Source organism: Drosophila bipectinata, chromosome XR (assembly GCF_030179905.1).
Source record: "Drosophila bipectinata strain 14024-0381.07 chromosome XR, DbipHiC1v2, whole genome shotgun sequence".
Lineage (NCBI taxonomy): Eukaryota > Metazoa > Arthropoda > Insecta > Diptera > Drosophilidae > Drosophila > Drosophila bipectinata.
In genome coordinates, this window is record NC_091735.1 from 24,873,010 (window position 1) to 24,886,276 (window position 13,267).

A 13,267-nucleotide genomic window follows, 5' to 3' on the forward strand; every position below is an offset into this window, starting at 1 on the left:
TGGAAGCGGATTACTGGGCTAAGGTGACCAGTTTTTTTAATATTTTTTTTGGGGCTTATCGTTTCAGAGCCACTAACCCCAAATAGACAAAAAATTTAAAACAAATCAACTTTAAACAACAAACTATATGATACTCGGTACTGGTCTGAAGAAATATACATTTTTAAAGCATACTTTTCTGTATAATCATAAAAGTCTATAAATATCACCCTTTTATGGTTTAAAAAAACCCAAAAAATCCAAGGTATATCTAAATAGAGGCACCACCAAGCTGTAAAGCAGTCAGCATTTCTGGCATTCTGTTTCGAGTGCATGAATATGAAATAATTTTCGCTTTTTTTCGCTTTTATTTGCAAATCATTTAGTTATTTAACCATAAACAGGGGACGCGCCATTGAAGCTAAGCAAACATGACAAAGTCTGGCCATAAAAAGTCGAGCAGAGCTAGTGCCGTAAACTATGCAAACAGAGAAACGGATTCCCATCTCCCAGATCCACAAACCGCCTCCAAAAGCCTCAATGGGTGTAGACCTTGAGGTAAATTACTACACAGGTCTTTCTGCCACCGTTACCAAAGTGCACCACAGCCTTCAGATCGCCGGCGACATCTGCGAAGGGCATGTTTTTAACGAAGACGTGATTGCTCACATTCGTTAGGGTATACGAAGTCTATATGGTAAAAAGTATAATAAAATACCCAGAAAATATCCAAGAGTATTAAAAGAATAAAATCTTATCCGGACTTACCCCTTTTTTGGGAGGACAATAGTTCACATTTATGCCAATTTTTGTGAGAATCGGATACCAAATTTCTCGAGGGTTCTTGAGGGCCTCACAGAAATTATCCCGCCTTAGAGATAGTCCTGTGGGCAGCCACTGACTTCGCTGCCAGCGATACACATCCACTTCCATAGTGATCGGTCCTCGGACCAAGTTGTCCAACATTTTCACATCACCCGTATAGTACAGAGTCTCCATGTCATCGGCCACTACGAAGTGGACTCCGCTGGTGTCCAGGATCTTACGCAGAGGGACATTGCCACGATTATCCTCATCGTCACAAATAAAATTCATAGTCCTTTCATCGCCAATGATTTCATACGAAGTGCTCTGTGAAGAAAAGAGTTATTAGTTTTATTTCGAAAGCAAAAAAAAAAAAACTCACCTGAGATGGCGGCAGGAGGTGCAGCAGGATACCCGCCAGGCCAACGCTGCAAACCAACAAATACTTCATAGTTTTAATTACAAAAGTCTCCATGAAATGTGCAACATATTTATAGCCACCACCGGCAATTAGCCAAAGAGCATTTAAGCCATTAACCATTGTTAGCTAATTGCCAAATTAACTTAAATGCCGATGCGATTCGAGATTCTGTTATCGTAGCACCCTCAAAAAACAAACGAAACATGGAAAAAATTGAAATACGGAGCAGAGTGGCACAGTAGTACGTTAAGGGAAATCAAAATGCGTCCGGCGTAGTCGGCCTCCGGAGCGTCCGGAAGTGGGTCGTCTCAATGCAACCGCCCATCACGCATACGTCGTGTGCGCGGGTGCCTGCGGGACAACAAAATAAATAACACTATACGCACTTGACCCTGGGAAACTGAGTCGGAATTTTCTGGTGTGCCGTTTTTTTGTATTTTTTATGATTTTTTATTTGTTTGTAGGCCAGGGCCATCATAAAATATTAAATCGGGCCGCCACACGACGCCCGATAACAGAGATTGGAGCACGGGGTAGCTTCTTTTTTTTTCGTCGTTGGCTATAAAAACGCAAACAAGGCAAAAGTCAGTCAGCCAGAAGCCAGAAACCTCAAAAATGTTTCAAAACAAAAACAGAAAAATGCAAAATATAACGCGTGGCCACAAGCGATTATCCAGAACGGAAAGGGTTTGGCTTGCAAAACTATAGCATACTTTTTGGAGTTTCACAAAAAGTGGGTCAAGTGGATCAATGGATGGGAATTATAAAGTGGGTCTTCTAGGATACAGACTAGTTGGCAAAAAAAAGGAACAAATTAAATCTAAATATATAGACAAAATATATAGCATCCTGTAAGTGGGTCTTCTAGGATACAGTCTAGTTGGAAAAAATAGGAAAAATTGAATCCTAAAATAATGAAAATATTTAGCAATATTTATAAAAAGTGGGGGAAATGAATCTATAGATGGAAATTTTAATATATACAGATATAATACAGATATAGATAATAGGTCTTATAGAAGACATGTATACAGTCTAGTTGGAAAAAAAAAACAAAAATTGAAACTTAAAAACTATTCACCACAAATTCTACAAAGTCTCTAAAATAATACAACTAATATTCAAGATCTTAAAAATAATTCTTAAAATAAAACTACAATTTAAGCCCAAGTTCGGCTTAGAACCGAATTGTAAAAATAAAAAACAATTATCAGCTTTTTGAAAGTTTTAAAAATATTTGTTAAAAATTTTTAAAACTTTTTCTTATATTTTTTATAAGTTTTCTCTTATAACTATAATCTCTTACTTTATAATTTAAGAAAACACAAAAACTTTTTCGTTTAAAAACTTAAAAAATGTCACTAGAAAAATATTTTTCAATAAAAAACGACTTAAACTTTAAACTTAAAGTAGGGATTTTTTATACTTCAAGGAAGATTCTTAAATGTTAATAAAAAAAAAAAACAATTCAGAGGCTCTTAAAGTTCCAAAAATAATTTTTTTTATTCTTTCTGATGCCTAGTTTAAGCCTCGCACATACCAGATTTGAAATCCCTGCATTATTATCTATAGTTCTACCAACTTCAAAAGTTCTAGTCTTCACAATCGCTGTCTAGCAGGTCCTTTGGCGTCGCTTATCCTATTAGGAATGTCATGGCATTTTCTAAATTTATATACACTACACAAACGTTAATTTATAACTAAAATAGAAGTCGCTAACGGCGCTCCTAGTCGAACTATTAAATATCGAGTAGCCTATGGCTTTTGCTTGACGGGCGTCCCGTACATCAGGACCTTGGCACGGACTGGCTTGCACCCGGCATTTATGTAATCTATGGAATAGATTATATCAAGGATTTGATCGCGAGTCAGTTCCATGCCCTCGACCCGGGCCGTACGGCGGATGCAGTCCTCGACGTGAGAGCGCTCCAAGTCATTGTAGTTGATCAGATGGGTGTTGATCAGCTTCTGCACGGCCATCTTCTGGGCCTGGAACTCGTCATCGGGCAGCAATCGGTTCAGGCTAATGATGTACACAATGGTCACGTACTTCTTGCTCGGTTTGTTGGCCGTTCCATTGGCGATTTCCGGATGAGTGCGTATCAAGCCGTTGATATAGGGAACGTAGCGTATGTCCTTGGGGGTCATGTTATCGACGAGGATAAGGTTGCGCCCGCACAGCTTCAGGTGCGAGAGGATGCTGGGGATGAGGGCCAGGGCGTTGGAATCGTCCCAGGCAACAGTCTTAACATTCTCCGGCCACGGGAACTTTTCGCGCAGCAAACGGGCGGTGTGGCTCTTTCCAACACCCGAGGATCCTATCAATGCAATGGCCTGCAAGAGGAATTGTGGGGGTTTGGGCTTGGGAATACACACATAGGAAGGGTTCTGCTTTCACTCGACATTTTAGATGTGGATTTCATGGCCGAAATTATTTGAAAATTATGTGAAAGCCTACTTACATTGAACGTGGTATTGTCCAAGGCGAGCTCTAGCTTCTCGAGAGCATCCGGCTGGTTCAGCACCTGATCCCAGGCGTGGTCCACCATGGCACCCAAGCGAGCATGGCGTTCGCAGTAACCGGGACGCTCGTGAATAATTACATTGTACTGATTGGAATAGCTGTCTACGAAATCACTAATGGTGTCGGTCGATAATCCCGATAGGTCCGCCATACTGGCAAGCACAAGGCCGCTCAAGACAGCCACAAGACCTATCAACCAGGCATACTGGCCGCAACCGGGACGTTCCGGATAAATATTCGGTTCGGGCAACGGGCCCTGAGGTGAAGCAGCAACCACGGCGAGATCGGCGGAGCGGTGGTTCTCCTTGGTGTCGGCTCGATCGACAGCCGAGCCTAGACGGCGAATACGACGAGTCCTCAGAGAATCGCTGATGCGTCTCTTCGGGGCTTTGTTCTTAGAAGTCTCGCTGGTTGAAATCATGATTGTGGCTTCTATTTCTTAAATTGTAAAATATTAAAAATATATGTATAATGTATATCAGACTGTAGTGACAGAATCCCAATCAGGTAATGCCCCAAAGCTGTCACAAGTCTTTCGAATTAAATTTCAAAAGCCACTACGACTACGACTAAGTTCAGTTACTTCTGACACGAAATAACTGTAAATGTAACAGCATCGGGCATTCCCAATGGTGGACAACAGCAACAACCACTTACCTGGATTTAACTAATAACACTTACTAGACGAAAGGAAAGCGCGCGCGTACTTATCAGAACGGTCAGATTTATTTAACTAATAACAATTTAACTATTCGTATGTTACTTGTAGATCGTTTACTATTGTTCAGTCTTGTTCATGCTAATTGAAATTTTGTAATATTTAAAAATAAAATAGAAAACCCCGTAGAAAAGGTTCTAGACGTGGGACTTGTACGTATTACGTATTGTACGTAGTTCTGCATTACGAATGACCGTTTGTACCGAAATTCTCTAGCTACACAATTTGACATTACAATGCATAGCCTACTTGTTTCATAAAAAACATCAAATTGTTTTGTTTCACATTCAGCGCAAAAAAAGCCGGCTGCCGGCGAACCAAATAAATAAAACGCGTTGATTTAAAATGCTGCCTCATGAACGGTGTTGGAAAGTGCAGGTTTTAGAGAGGAGTAAAGTCAGTAGGAGAGTATTAAATATAAATATTAATTAAAAGTAATACTTAATTCTAATTAATTTTGTCTAAATTAAAAATATAGCACTTATGTATTATTTATAGTTAAAAAATAGCATCAAAGCATATTGAAACAATGCAGAAAGTCGGTAAAATATATATTAAATAATATATATTTCATATCATATTTACAGAAAATAAAAAATGTTATTTAAATATAAAGCTTTTCTTTGCAAAAACATCTCCAACAGGTGCTATTCATTCACCGATATTAAACAGGTGTTGTAAAACGCACACGTGGTAGTTGTTTTTGGTATTATTGACGTCACCTTAGAACGGTAACATTACGTTGCCGTTGCGACCACAACATGGAAACGTAAGAATATGCTTCAAATTGTTATTGTAATATCAATAAGCCAATTATTGTTAAATTGGTCTGCCCCTCCAGCATCAATCCCACATACTCGTATCTGACGAATCTAGAGGTGATGAAGATTCTCCAAAAGATCAAGAGCACAAAAAAGAAGTTTGGCATGAGGAACCTGGCAACTGTAACCTATGAGGTTTTAAATAAATATTAAATATTTCATAAATTATTTAATAAAAATGAGTACCTAATAACTTCAACAGGCGCTGCAATATCTGGAGGACTCGCCGTGCAAAACCCAGACCCGGGAATCCATCATAAACTATGTGAAGGATCTGTCCAGCTACCGATTGAAATCCCACGAGATACTCCAAATGGTCAACGATCCGCCAACAAGTGCTCTTCACACGCAGCTGGTGAGGATTACGAAAAGTTGTAGTATTGGGACTAGCTTATTATATTTCAATACTTTCAGCTCATTGACGACAACAAGGTGCCCTTGACGGACGAGGAGAACGAGAAGATTATCCAGCTGAGTTACAAACACTTCCACAGTGGACCCGAAAATAAGGAAGCCAAAGAGGACACAGCTCCTGCTGCAGGCAAGGAAGCCGCAACAGAAGCCACAAGTAAGCCCGCAAAGGCAGCAGCAGCGGCGAAAAAGCCATCCACCTCGGCAGACCAGCCTATGGAGGTGGATAACAAGGACAGTAGGGAAGAGCAGCCACAAAAATGACACAGTTTAGGGGATTTAGTCGTTCAACGTTTTTTAAATTTTTTTTTAATTCATTTGCCTGTTGATGTAGCGTACAAAATAAGCTAAACAATAGAAAATTATGTTAATTAGAGAAGCTAACGCTTTTGATCACCCAAGTCCTCGATTACGTCCTCATCGATTTCCGACCATTTGTCGGGAATAACGTCAAAGAGATCGTCCTTGACATCGCCCTGGATAACGATCTCATCCTCGCCGGTAACCGAAGATCCGCAGGCGAACTTTGTGCCAAAGAATTTGGCGGCCACTTTGAGATCAATGTCTACAAGAAAATTGTGAAATATTAGGAAAACTAATAAAAGGTTATAGAATATGCAAGAAAACTCGATAAAATTTCATAAAAAAAACTTGTCCTTGTGTATGGAAATATGGCAATGACTTGGCAGTTTTTAATTTTTTGGATTTGGGAAAGTACTATATCCGGGATGAAAGGAGTCTGATTGGGCGTGTACATCTTGGAATCTCCAGAATCTATAACATAACTTACCAAAAGTGCTCAGTCCTGTAACAACGGTCACGGATTTCTTCTTGCCACGTGCCGCCCTGGAAACGCAGATTTTCTTCGGCACATCCTCCTTCTTCTTGACACGGAGCAGGCCCTTTCCGCCGCGCTTCTGGCGCTTCTTGTCATCATCGGCGCCGTCAGCGGATGCCGACTCCTCCTCGATTTTCAGGCGCTCGAAGTCATCGGGCATGTTGCGCTCCAGCCACTCCTTGCACTTCTCGTACTCTGGGTAGTACTCACAGTACTACATTGGCCGATTTGAATGACATTTTAGGGATATAACCGTATTATGGTCTAATTTTGGAAGACTGGAACTCACCTCGATGGGCATTGTGCAGTGGCCGCAGTATTTCATCTTAATGGGATAGGTTACACCTTCGCGGGGGCCCACTTGGAGCCGATCCGCCACATTGTTAACTGCGACGTCTTCGTTTGTCATTTTATTTCCTTAAATTCGCTAGTTTTTATGAATAAAATTGTTAACGTTCCGGCTGGGCCACAATTTTTGCAACAATGTGACCAGAGGCGGCAGGTCACTGACATCCAAGGATGGCAAACACGAAAGCGACACTATCGATAACAATCGGTACAAAAAAGTGCGCGATAATAAATATTTAATAAATATCGCGATACCTAAATAATATTAAAAGCCTTAATAATTATGCCGATAATCTAATAATCTTAATATCTTAATCATTATTTCGATTTAAAGTTTCGCGGGTAAAAGTTGAAAATATACCAAAACATGAATTTGGTATTTTATGGCCATATTGGTGTGGCCATATTGCACTGACCGATGAGCAAGAACTTTAAGGCGGAATCCACTAAGATTTGAGGATCGAGGCGCTGTCGGATTTAAAAATGCGGTGATAGCAACAGTCAAAATGCACTCCCACACCAACGAGGCGACAGCCACCAGCACCAGCGGCGGCGGAGGTGGCGGCACGGCCGGCGGAACAGGAGCGGCGGGAGGAGTCGCCGCAACTGGAACTTCCGGAGGCGGCAGCACCGAGGGCAAGATCCGATGTATATTCCTCAGCGAGTTCCATGCCACAGCGGGCTGCAAGATAAGCTGCCAGGTGAGAGGATTCCCACAGCTCATCCGTTAATAGTTACTGATAAAAACTCCAATGCTGTCCATGTACAGGTGCCCGAAAACTACATCTCCAAGGACGTGTTTGACGCCATCAATGTATACATTATACCCAAGCAGCATCTGCAGCGCTGCATCCTCACCGTTAACGCCATGGATGTGAAGATCGTGGGTTATCCGGTGGGTATCCAGGATCAGCAGAAGTATCCCCGCAATGCCTTCCTCTTCAATCTTTGCTTCGTTTGCGACTCCCGGGCAAGGAGTGTTCAGTACGAGCCGGTGGTGAAGAAGTTATCCGAGTACCTTATCATGATGGAGGAGGAGTCCTGCTTCCTGTCGCGCGAGGACGACAAGCGACGGCTGCAGAACATCTTTGAGACTGTGCTGCGCGATCTAAATGAACGCAAGGTGGCGACCATTGTCGAGGGCGACAATACCATATACCTGAAAATCGTTATGCACAAGCCGGATCCGCCGCCGGTTAAGGATCACATGGTGCCCCTGCTACTGGCCAACCTCAGGGATGCACCGCTGGACAATTGGGATCTGACCACGCAACAGGTACGGGAATAAATCCAAAAAATGTCTCAATTTTCATCCAAATCCGTTTGATTCTTCTCCAGATTCTTCCCTACATCAATGGCATTAATCATGTGGCGCGGATCGCTGCCGAGGCCGATGTGGAAACGGATCTGGTCAAGTCCTGCATCCAGAATCTGGTCTACTACGGCGTCGTACAACTGCTGCCCATCCTGAAGTACAGCAACGTGTACATGACCCAAAACCTGAAGCACCTTATCCAGAGCGCTGCGCTAAGCGGAGCGTGCCGCACATATGTGGCCTTGCGGCCCGACAAGACGCTGCCCAGCGTCCAGCGCATCTTCCAGTTCTACGCCTCGATGACGCACGGCGTCACCTTGCGTGCGATCTGCCAGCGCCTGTGTCCGCAGCAGCATAACATCGATGAACGGCGTATGGTGATCTTTGGACTGCAACATCGCTTCATTCGTTGCATCCACAAGTATCCGGTGTTTACCGGTTCGGTGCCGTCGGGGCGGCAGAAGATGTACACCGGCCTGATCAGTTTCGATGAGATCTGCTGCAAGACGGGCCTGTCGCCCTGCACCATCGAGCGGGACATCGAGAAGGACACGAATGTGACTGTGATCTGGAAGTGACTGGGAATGGGACCGGGACCGGGCTAGCCGGCAATCGGCTTGTTGTAGTTTCTATAGTTTGTAGAGCGAACAGATTGTTATGTTTCCAATTGATTTTTTTTTTATATACACATATATACAGAGGAGAAGTGATTCCATTGGTGTTTATTAATCCTTTCCAGCGTTGATGGCATCCAGAACAGCTTGGGCCACACAAGCATCCTCCGAAGCCATTCCTGAAAGAATATTTTCAATTAGAGTGAGTTTTTATGGTAATCTGATTTGATTTTTAACTTTTTACATTTATTTTTAGGTTTTTTTTAGTTTTAATATTTTTTTTACATCTTTGTTATCTTTAAAATATAATTTTAAAAATGTTAATTAATTGCTTCTTGTTTTAAGTTTGTTTTTATTGTTGTTAGTTTTTAAAATTTTTGAAAAATTCGAAAAGAAAAAGAAGGCTATACTCAAAAATTGTGCATAATTTTCAAAAAAATCGTTCTCAAATCGGAAAGAGATGGCTATAGGAAGGTGTGTCTCACCCATTGACTGGAAAATGGTTATGTCCTGCTCCTTGGGGTACTCCTCGTTGAGAATTACTTCCCCCACTTCGGCGGTGATGGGAGCTGGCAGACCCACTAGCTCCGCCTCGGCGTTGGCGTAGCAGTCCACATACACCTTGGCCTTGTGGTAGACACTGGGTGCCACCTCCGAAAAGTGAATCTCTCCAGCGCCCACAGCTTGATCAAAATTTAAAATCATCTATTATTTAATAATTTATAGTTTAACTTACCGTTTATGTGAACACAGCCACTGGACTTTAGGTCCTCAATGTGGATAAGAGGCTCCTTGGCAAAGGTGGCCACACAGATGACATCCGCCTCGTGGCAGGCTTCACTGGAACTCTCACAAATCTTCACCGCCTGACCTAGACCACCCAACTCCAGTGCAATGAGCTTCTCCAGCTCCTCGGCCTTGGCCCTGGAGCGATTGTACAAGTTGAGTTGCTTAACCCGGAAATTTTGGCAAAAGGCCAGGGCATGCATCTGACCCTGGACCCCGCATCCAACAATGGCCACCGTAATAAGACGCTTCACTTCCGCATCTGGACCGAACCGCCGGAAGTAAAGGTACTTGGTGGAGACCAACGAAGCGGCTACTGTCCGCCTGGTGGTCAGATCCGTGGCCTCCATGATGGCTGCCAGTTGGCCAGTCTGGTGATTGAAAACCAACACATGAGCCAGGATCCTGGGCAAAGGGGGCTGGCGCTGGGAATTGCCACTGAATGAGGTCACCAGCTTGCAGGCCAGAGTAGAGTTCCCTCCTCCAGAGGCTTTCTCATAGTTTCCCACAAAAGCGGGCATGGTTAGCAGAACACCCTTGGCTGGATCGCTTCCCTTAGAGCCGATCGGTGTGAAAGTTCTCTTTGGCTGGGCGGCCCAGGCAGAGGAGGTCTTGACCACCGCCTTGAGGGCCGATTCCACCGCCTCATTCACCAACGGCCAGGTGAGAAGCGGACGCACTGCATCCGCGTTGTAGTAAGCAGGTGTTTGATCATTCATGACTGAATTGTGATGAAAAATAGTAAGACCGCAACCTGAGATTCTAAAGATCTCTGATCTGGCTTACATAAAATATACCATCTATTGGCTAATTTAATTTTTTATTTTTTAATAAAAAATACTTTTTAGTTTATTAAGTTTACAGAGTTAAGTTGCGGTATGATAACACACTCTTTAGAAAAAAAGGACCATGTTTAATTCTTAAAAATGAAATAAGAATATTAAATTTATTATATATTTTTCCCCCAGAACTAAAGGAAATTTTGTTTTCGACGACCGATTCAGTTGGTGATGGAGGCTAGTAGAGACCAACTATTCGTGCAATAGTAAGGAACTCCCATCAATGTTGTGGTACACAAGTTCAAGTAGCCAACTCCACTTCCATGATCTGGATCGAAAACAAAGGCAGATAGTCTTAAGGCAAAATTATTTCGACACTCTATATTCGAGGGGTCAGAACCAGTTGCGAATTATAGAAACAAAAGGGCGTTGCGAATCAGTTGCGAATTATAGAAACAAAAGGGCTAAAAGACAAGGATATGAGGATTTCCCCTATAGGTATAGGGTATCTTCCCCAATTCTTAGCCGATTCTCAAGCGGAGTACCTTAAACGATTTCTAGATCGATTTGCCACCATTCTGCATCTAAACCCTGAGACAAAATATTTTTCGATTTTTTGTCCATTTTTCCTGACGAGACCCCTTGGAAATGCGGTTTTCCCCTATAGTGTCCACCGGGATGGCTATATCTTCCCCAATTCTTATCCGATTCACAAGCGGAGTACCTTAAACGATTTCTGGATCGATTTGCCACCATTCTGCATCTAAACCCTGAGACAAAATATTTTTTAGATTTTTTATCCATTTTTCCTGATGGGTGCCCTTGAAAATGAGGATTTCCCCTATAGGATCCACTTCGATGGCTATATCTTTCCCAATTCTCATCCGATTCCCAAGCGAAGTACCTTAATCGATTTCTAGATCGATTTGCCACCATCCTGCATCAAAATCCTGAGACAAAATATTTTTACGATTTTTTGTCCATTTTTCCTGATGAGGTCCCTTGAAAATGAGGATTTCCCCTGTAGGGTCCACAGGGATGGCTATATCTTTCCCAATTCTCATCCGATTCCCAAGCGAAGTACCTTAATCGATTTCTAGATCGATTTGCCACCATTCTGCATCAAAATCCTGAGACAAAATATGTTTGAGATTTTTTGTCCATTTTTCCTGAGTGGTGCCCTTGAAAATGTGGATTTCCCATGTAGGGTCCACAGGGATGGCTATATCTTTCCCAATTCTCATCCGATTCCCAAGCGAAGTACCTTAATCGATTTCTGGGTCGATTTGCCACCATTCTGCATCAAAATCCTGAGACAAAATATTTTTGCGATTTTTTGTCCATTTTTCCTGAGTGGTGCCCTTGAAAATGTGGATTTCCCATGTAGGGTCCACAGGGATGGCTATATCTTTCCCAATTCTCATCCGATTCCCAAGCGAAGTACCTTAATCGATTTCTGGATCGATTTGCCACCATTCTGCATCAAAATCCTGAGACAAAATATTTTTGAGATTTTTTGTCCATTTTTCCTGATGGGGGCCCTTGAAAATGAGGATTTCCCCTATGGGGTCCACTGGGATGGCTATATCTTTCCCAATTCTCATCCGATTCCCAAGCGAAGTACCTTAATCGATTTCTGGATCGATTTGCCACCATTCTGCATCAAAATCCTGAGACAAAATATTTTTGAGATTTTTTGTCCATTTTTCCTGATGGGGGCCCTTGAAAATGAGGATTTCCCCTATGGGGTCCACAGGGATGGCTATATCTTTCCCAATTCTCATCCGATTCCCAAGCGAAGTACCTTAATCGATTTCTAGATCGATTTGCCACCATCCTGCATCAAAATCCTGAGACAAAATATTTTTACGATTTTTTGTCCATTTTTCCTGATGAGGTCCCTTGAAAATGAGGATTTCCCCTATAGGATCCACTTCGATGGCTATATCTTTTCCAATTCTCATCCGATTCCCAAGCGAAGTACCTTAATCGATTTCTGGATCGATTTGCCACCATTCTGCATCAAAATCCTGAGACAAAATATTTTTGAGATTTTTTGTCCATTTTTCCTGAGTGGTGCCCTTGAAAATGTGGATTTCCCATGTAGGGTCCACAGGGATGGCTATATCTTTCCCAATTCTCATCCGATTCCCAAGCGAAGTACCTTAATCGATTTCTGGGTCGATTTGCCACCATTCTGCATCAAAATCCTGAGACAAAATATTTTTGCGATTTTTTGTCCATTTTTCCTGAGTGGTGCCCTTGAAAATGTGGATTTCCCATGTAGGGTCCACAGGGATGGCTATATCTTTCCCAATTCTCATCCGATTCACAAGCGGAGTACCTTAAACGATTTCTGGATCGATTTGCCACCATTCTGCATCTAAACCCTGAGACAAAATATTTTTTAGATTTTTTATCCATTTTTCCTGATGGGTGCCCTTGAAAATGAGGATTTCCCCTATAGGATCCACTTCGATGGCTATATCTTTCCCAATTCTCATCCGATTCCCAAGCGAAGTACCTTAATCGATTTCTAGATCGATTTGCCACCATTCTGCATCAAAATCCTGAGACAAAATATTTTTGAGATTTTTTGTCCATTTTTCCTGAGTGGTGCCCTTGAAAATGTGGATTTCCCATGTAGGGTCCACAGGGATGGCTATATCTTTCCCAATTCTCATCCGATTCCCAAGCGAAGTACCTTAATCGATTTCTAAATCGATTTGCCACCATTCTGCATCAAAATCCTGAGACAAAATATTTTTGCGATTTTTTGTCCATTTTTCCTGATGAGGTCCCTTGAAAATGAGGATTTCCCCTGTAGGGTCCACAGGGGTGGCTATATCTTTCCCAATTCTCATCCGATTCCCAAGCGAAGTACCTTAATCGATTTCTGGATCGATTTG

The 13,267-nt window shown here is 42.4% G+C and overlaps 6 protein-coding genes across 8 annotated transcripts; 2 read left to right on the forward strand and 4 right to left on the reverse strand.

The window, feature by feature from the left end:
* Positions 1-357: 357 nt before the first annotated feature.
* On the reverse strand, positions 358-1,247 carry LOC108123841 (uncharacterized). Its single transcript, XM_017239195.3, has 3 exons — positions 1,166-1,247; positions 748-1,110; positions 358-669 (listed from the first exon to the last, which is right to left on the reverse strand). The coding sequence occupies exons 1-3, from the start codon at positions 1,232-1,234 to the stop codon at positions 517-519; spliced, it is 585 nt and encodes a 194-aa protein (XP_017094684.2). The 5' UTR covers positions 1,235-1,247; the 3' UTR covers positions 358-516.
* A 1,435-nt stretch (positions 1,248-2,682) lies between these two features.
* LOC108123767 (uncharacterized) lies at positions 2,683-4,795 on the reverse strand. Of its 3 annotated transcripts, none has more exons than XM_017239066.3 (3): positions 4,386-4,795; positions 3,667-4,160; positions 2,683-3,538 (listed from the first exon to the last, which is right to left on the reverse strand). In XM_017239066.3, exons 2-3 carry the CDS (start codon positions 4,147-4,149, stop codon positions 2,960-2,962), a joined length of 1,062 nt encoding a protein of 353 aa, XP_017094555.2. In that variant the 5' UTR covers positions 4,150-4,160; positions 4,386-4,795; the 3' UTR covers positions 2,683-2,959. The 3 variants fall into 3 exon arrangements, with proteins under 3 accessions (XP_017094555.2, XP_017094554.2, XP_070132382.1); XM_017239065.3 differs by having other exon boundaries at positions 3,667-4,166; positions 4,386-4,794; XM_070276281.1 differs by lacking the exon at positions 4,386-4,795 and having other exon boundaries at positions 3,667-4,243.
* A 295-nt stretch (positions 4,796-5,090) lies between these two features.
* On the forward strand, positions 5,091-5,942 carry Polr3I (RNA polymerase III subunit I). The gene is made up of 4 exons (XM_017239072.3): positions 5,091-5,215; positions 5,288-5,402; positions 5,470-5,622; positions 5,682-5,942. Exons 1-4 carry the CDS (start codon positions 5,208-5,210, stop codon positions 5,940-5,942), a joined length of 537 nt encoding a protein of 178 aa, XP_017094561.2. The 5' UTR covers positions 5,091-5,207.
* A 14-nt stretch (positions 5,943-5,956) lies between these two features.
* DENR (density-regulated protein) lies at positions 5,957-7,018 on the reverse strand. Its single transcript, XM_017239071.3, has 3 exons — positions 6,806-7,018; positions 6,469-6,730; positions 5,957-6,243 (listed from the first exon to the last, which is right to left on the reverse strand). The coding sequence occupies exons 1-3, from the start codon at positions 6,923-6,925 to the stop codon at positions 6,059-6,061; spliced, it is 567 nt and encodes a 188-aa protein (XP_017094560.1). The 5' UTR covers positions 6,926-7,018; the 3' UTR covers positions 5,957-6,058.
* Positions 7,019-7,270: 252 nt separating this feature from the next.
* Positions 7,271-8,818, forward strand: Nprl2 (Nitrogen permease regulator-like 2). Its single transcript, XM_017239341.3, has 3 exons — positions 7,271-7,565; positions 7,634-8,140; positions 8,203-8,818. Exons 1-3 carry the CDS (start codon positions 7,371-7,373, stop codon positions 8,755-8,757), a joined length of 1,257 nt encoding a protein of 418 aa, XP_017094830.1. The 5' UTR covers positions 7,271-7,370; the 3' UTR covers positions 8,758-8,818.
* Positions 8,819-8,840: 22 nt separating this feature from the next.
* Positions 8,841-10,336, reverse strand: LOC108123932 (ketimine reductase mu-crystallin). Its single transcript, XM_017239342.3, has 3 exons — positions 9,530-10,336; positions 9,279-9,476; positions 8,841-8,972 (listed from the first exon to the last, which is right to left on the reverse strand). The coding sequence occupies exons 1-3, from the start codon at positions 10,296-10,298 to the stop codon at positions 8,905-8,907; spliced, it is 1,035 nt and encodes a 344-aa protein (XP_017094831.2). The 5' UTR covers positions 10,299-10,336; the 3' UTR covers positions 8,841-8,904.
* Between the last annotated feature and the right edge of the window lie 2,931 nt (positions 10,337-13,267).

Bases quoted from the DNA above. Each gene is read 5' to 3' on its own strand.
- LOC108123841 (XM_017239195.3), bottom strand. From the start codon at position 1,234: ATGAAGTATTTGTTGGTTTGCAGCGTTGGCCTGGCGGGTATCCTGCTG. The intron at 1,111-1,165 runs GTGAGTTTTTTT...TTTTCTTCACAG, and splicing joins ACCTCCTGCCGCCATCTCAG to AGCACTTCGTATGAAATCAT. The intron at 670-747 runs GTAAGTCCGGAT...TTTACCATATAG, and splicing joins ATTGTCCTCCCAAAAAAGGG to ACTTCGTATACCCTAACGAA.
- LOC108123767 (XM_017239066.3), bottom strand. From the start codon at position 4,149: ATGATTTCAACCAGCGAGACTTCTAAGAACAAAGCCCCGAAGAGACGC. The intron at 3,539-3,666 runs GTAAGTAGGCTT...TTCCTCTTGCAG, and splicing joins TGGACAATACCACGTTCAAT to GCCATTGCATTGATAGGATC.
- Polr3I (XM_017239072.3), top strand. The intron at 5,403-5,469 runs GTTTTAAATAAA...TAACTTCAACAG, and splicing joins TGGCAACTGTAACCTATGAG to GCGCTGCAATATCTGGAGGA. The intron at 5,623-5,681 runs GTGAGGATTACG...CAATACTTTCAG, and splicing joins GTGCTCTTCACACGCAGCTG to CTCATTGACGACAACAAGGT.
- DENR (XM_017239071.3), bottom strand. From the start codon at position 6,925: ATGACAAACGAAGACGTCGCAGTTAACAATGTGGCGGATCGGCTCCAA. The intron at 6,731-6,805 runs GTGAGTTCCAGT...CGGCCAATGTAG, and splicing joins ACTGCACAATGCCCATCGAG to TACTGTGAGTACTACCCAGA. The intron at 6,244-6,468 runs GTAAGTTATGTT...ATTTTCTTGTAG, and splicing joins TACAGGACTGAGCACTTTTG to ACATTGATCTCAAAGTGGCC.
- Nprl2 (XM_017239341.3), top strand. From the start codon at position 7,371: ATGCACTCCCACACCAACGAGGCGACAGCCACCAGCACCAGCGGCGGC. The intron at 7,566-7,633 runs GTGAGAGGATTC...GTCCATGTACAG, and splicing joins GCTGCAAGATAAGCTGCCAG to GTGCCCGAAAACTACATCTC. The intron at 8,141-8,202 runs GTACGGGAATAA...ATTCTTCTCCAG, and splicing joins GGGATCTGACCACGCAACAG to ATTCTTCCCTACATCAATGG.
- LOC108123932 (XM_017239342.3), bottom strand. From the start codon at position 10,298: ATGAATGATCAAACACCTGCTTACTACAACGCGGATGCAGTGCGTCCG. The intron at 9,477-9,529 runs GTAAGTTAAACT...ATTTTGATCAAG, and splicing joins TGGCTGTGTTCACATAAACG to CTGTGGGCGCTGGAGAGATT. The intron at 8,973-9,278 runs GTGAGACACACC...ATATTCTTTCAG, and splicing joins AACCATTTTCCAGTCAATGG to GAATGGCTTCGGAGGATGCT.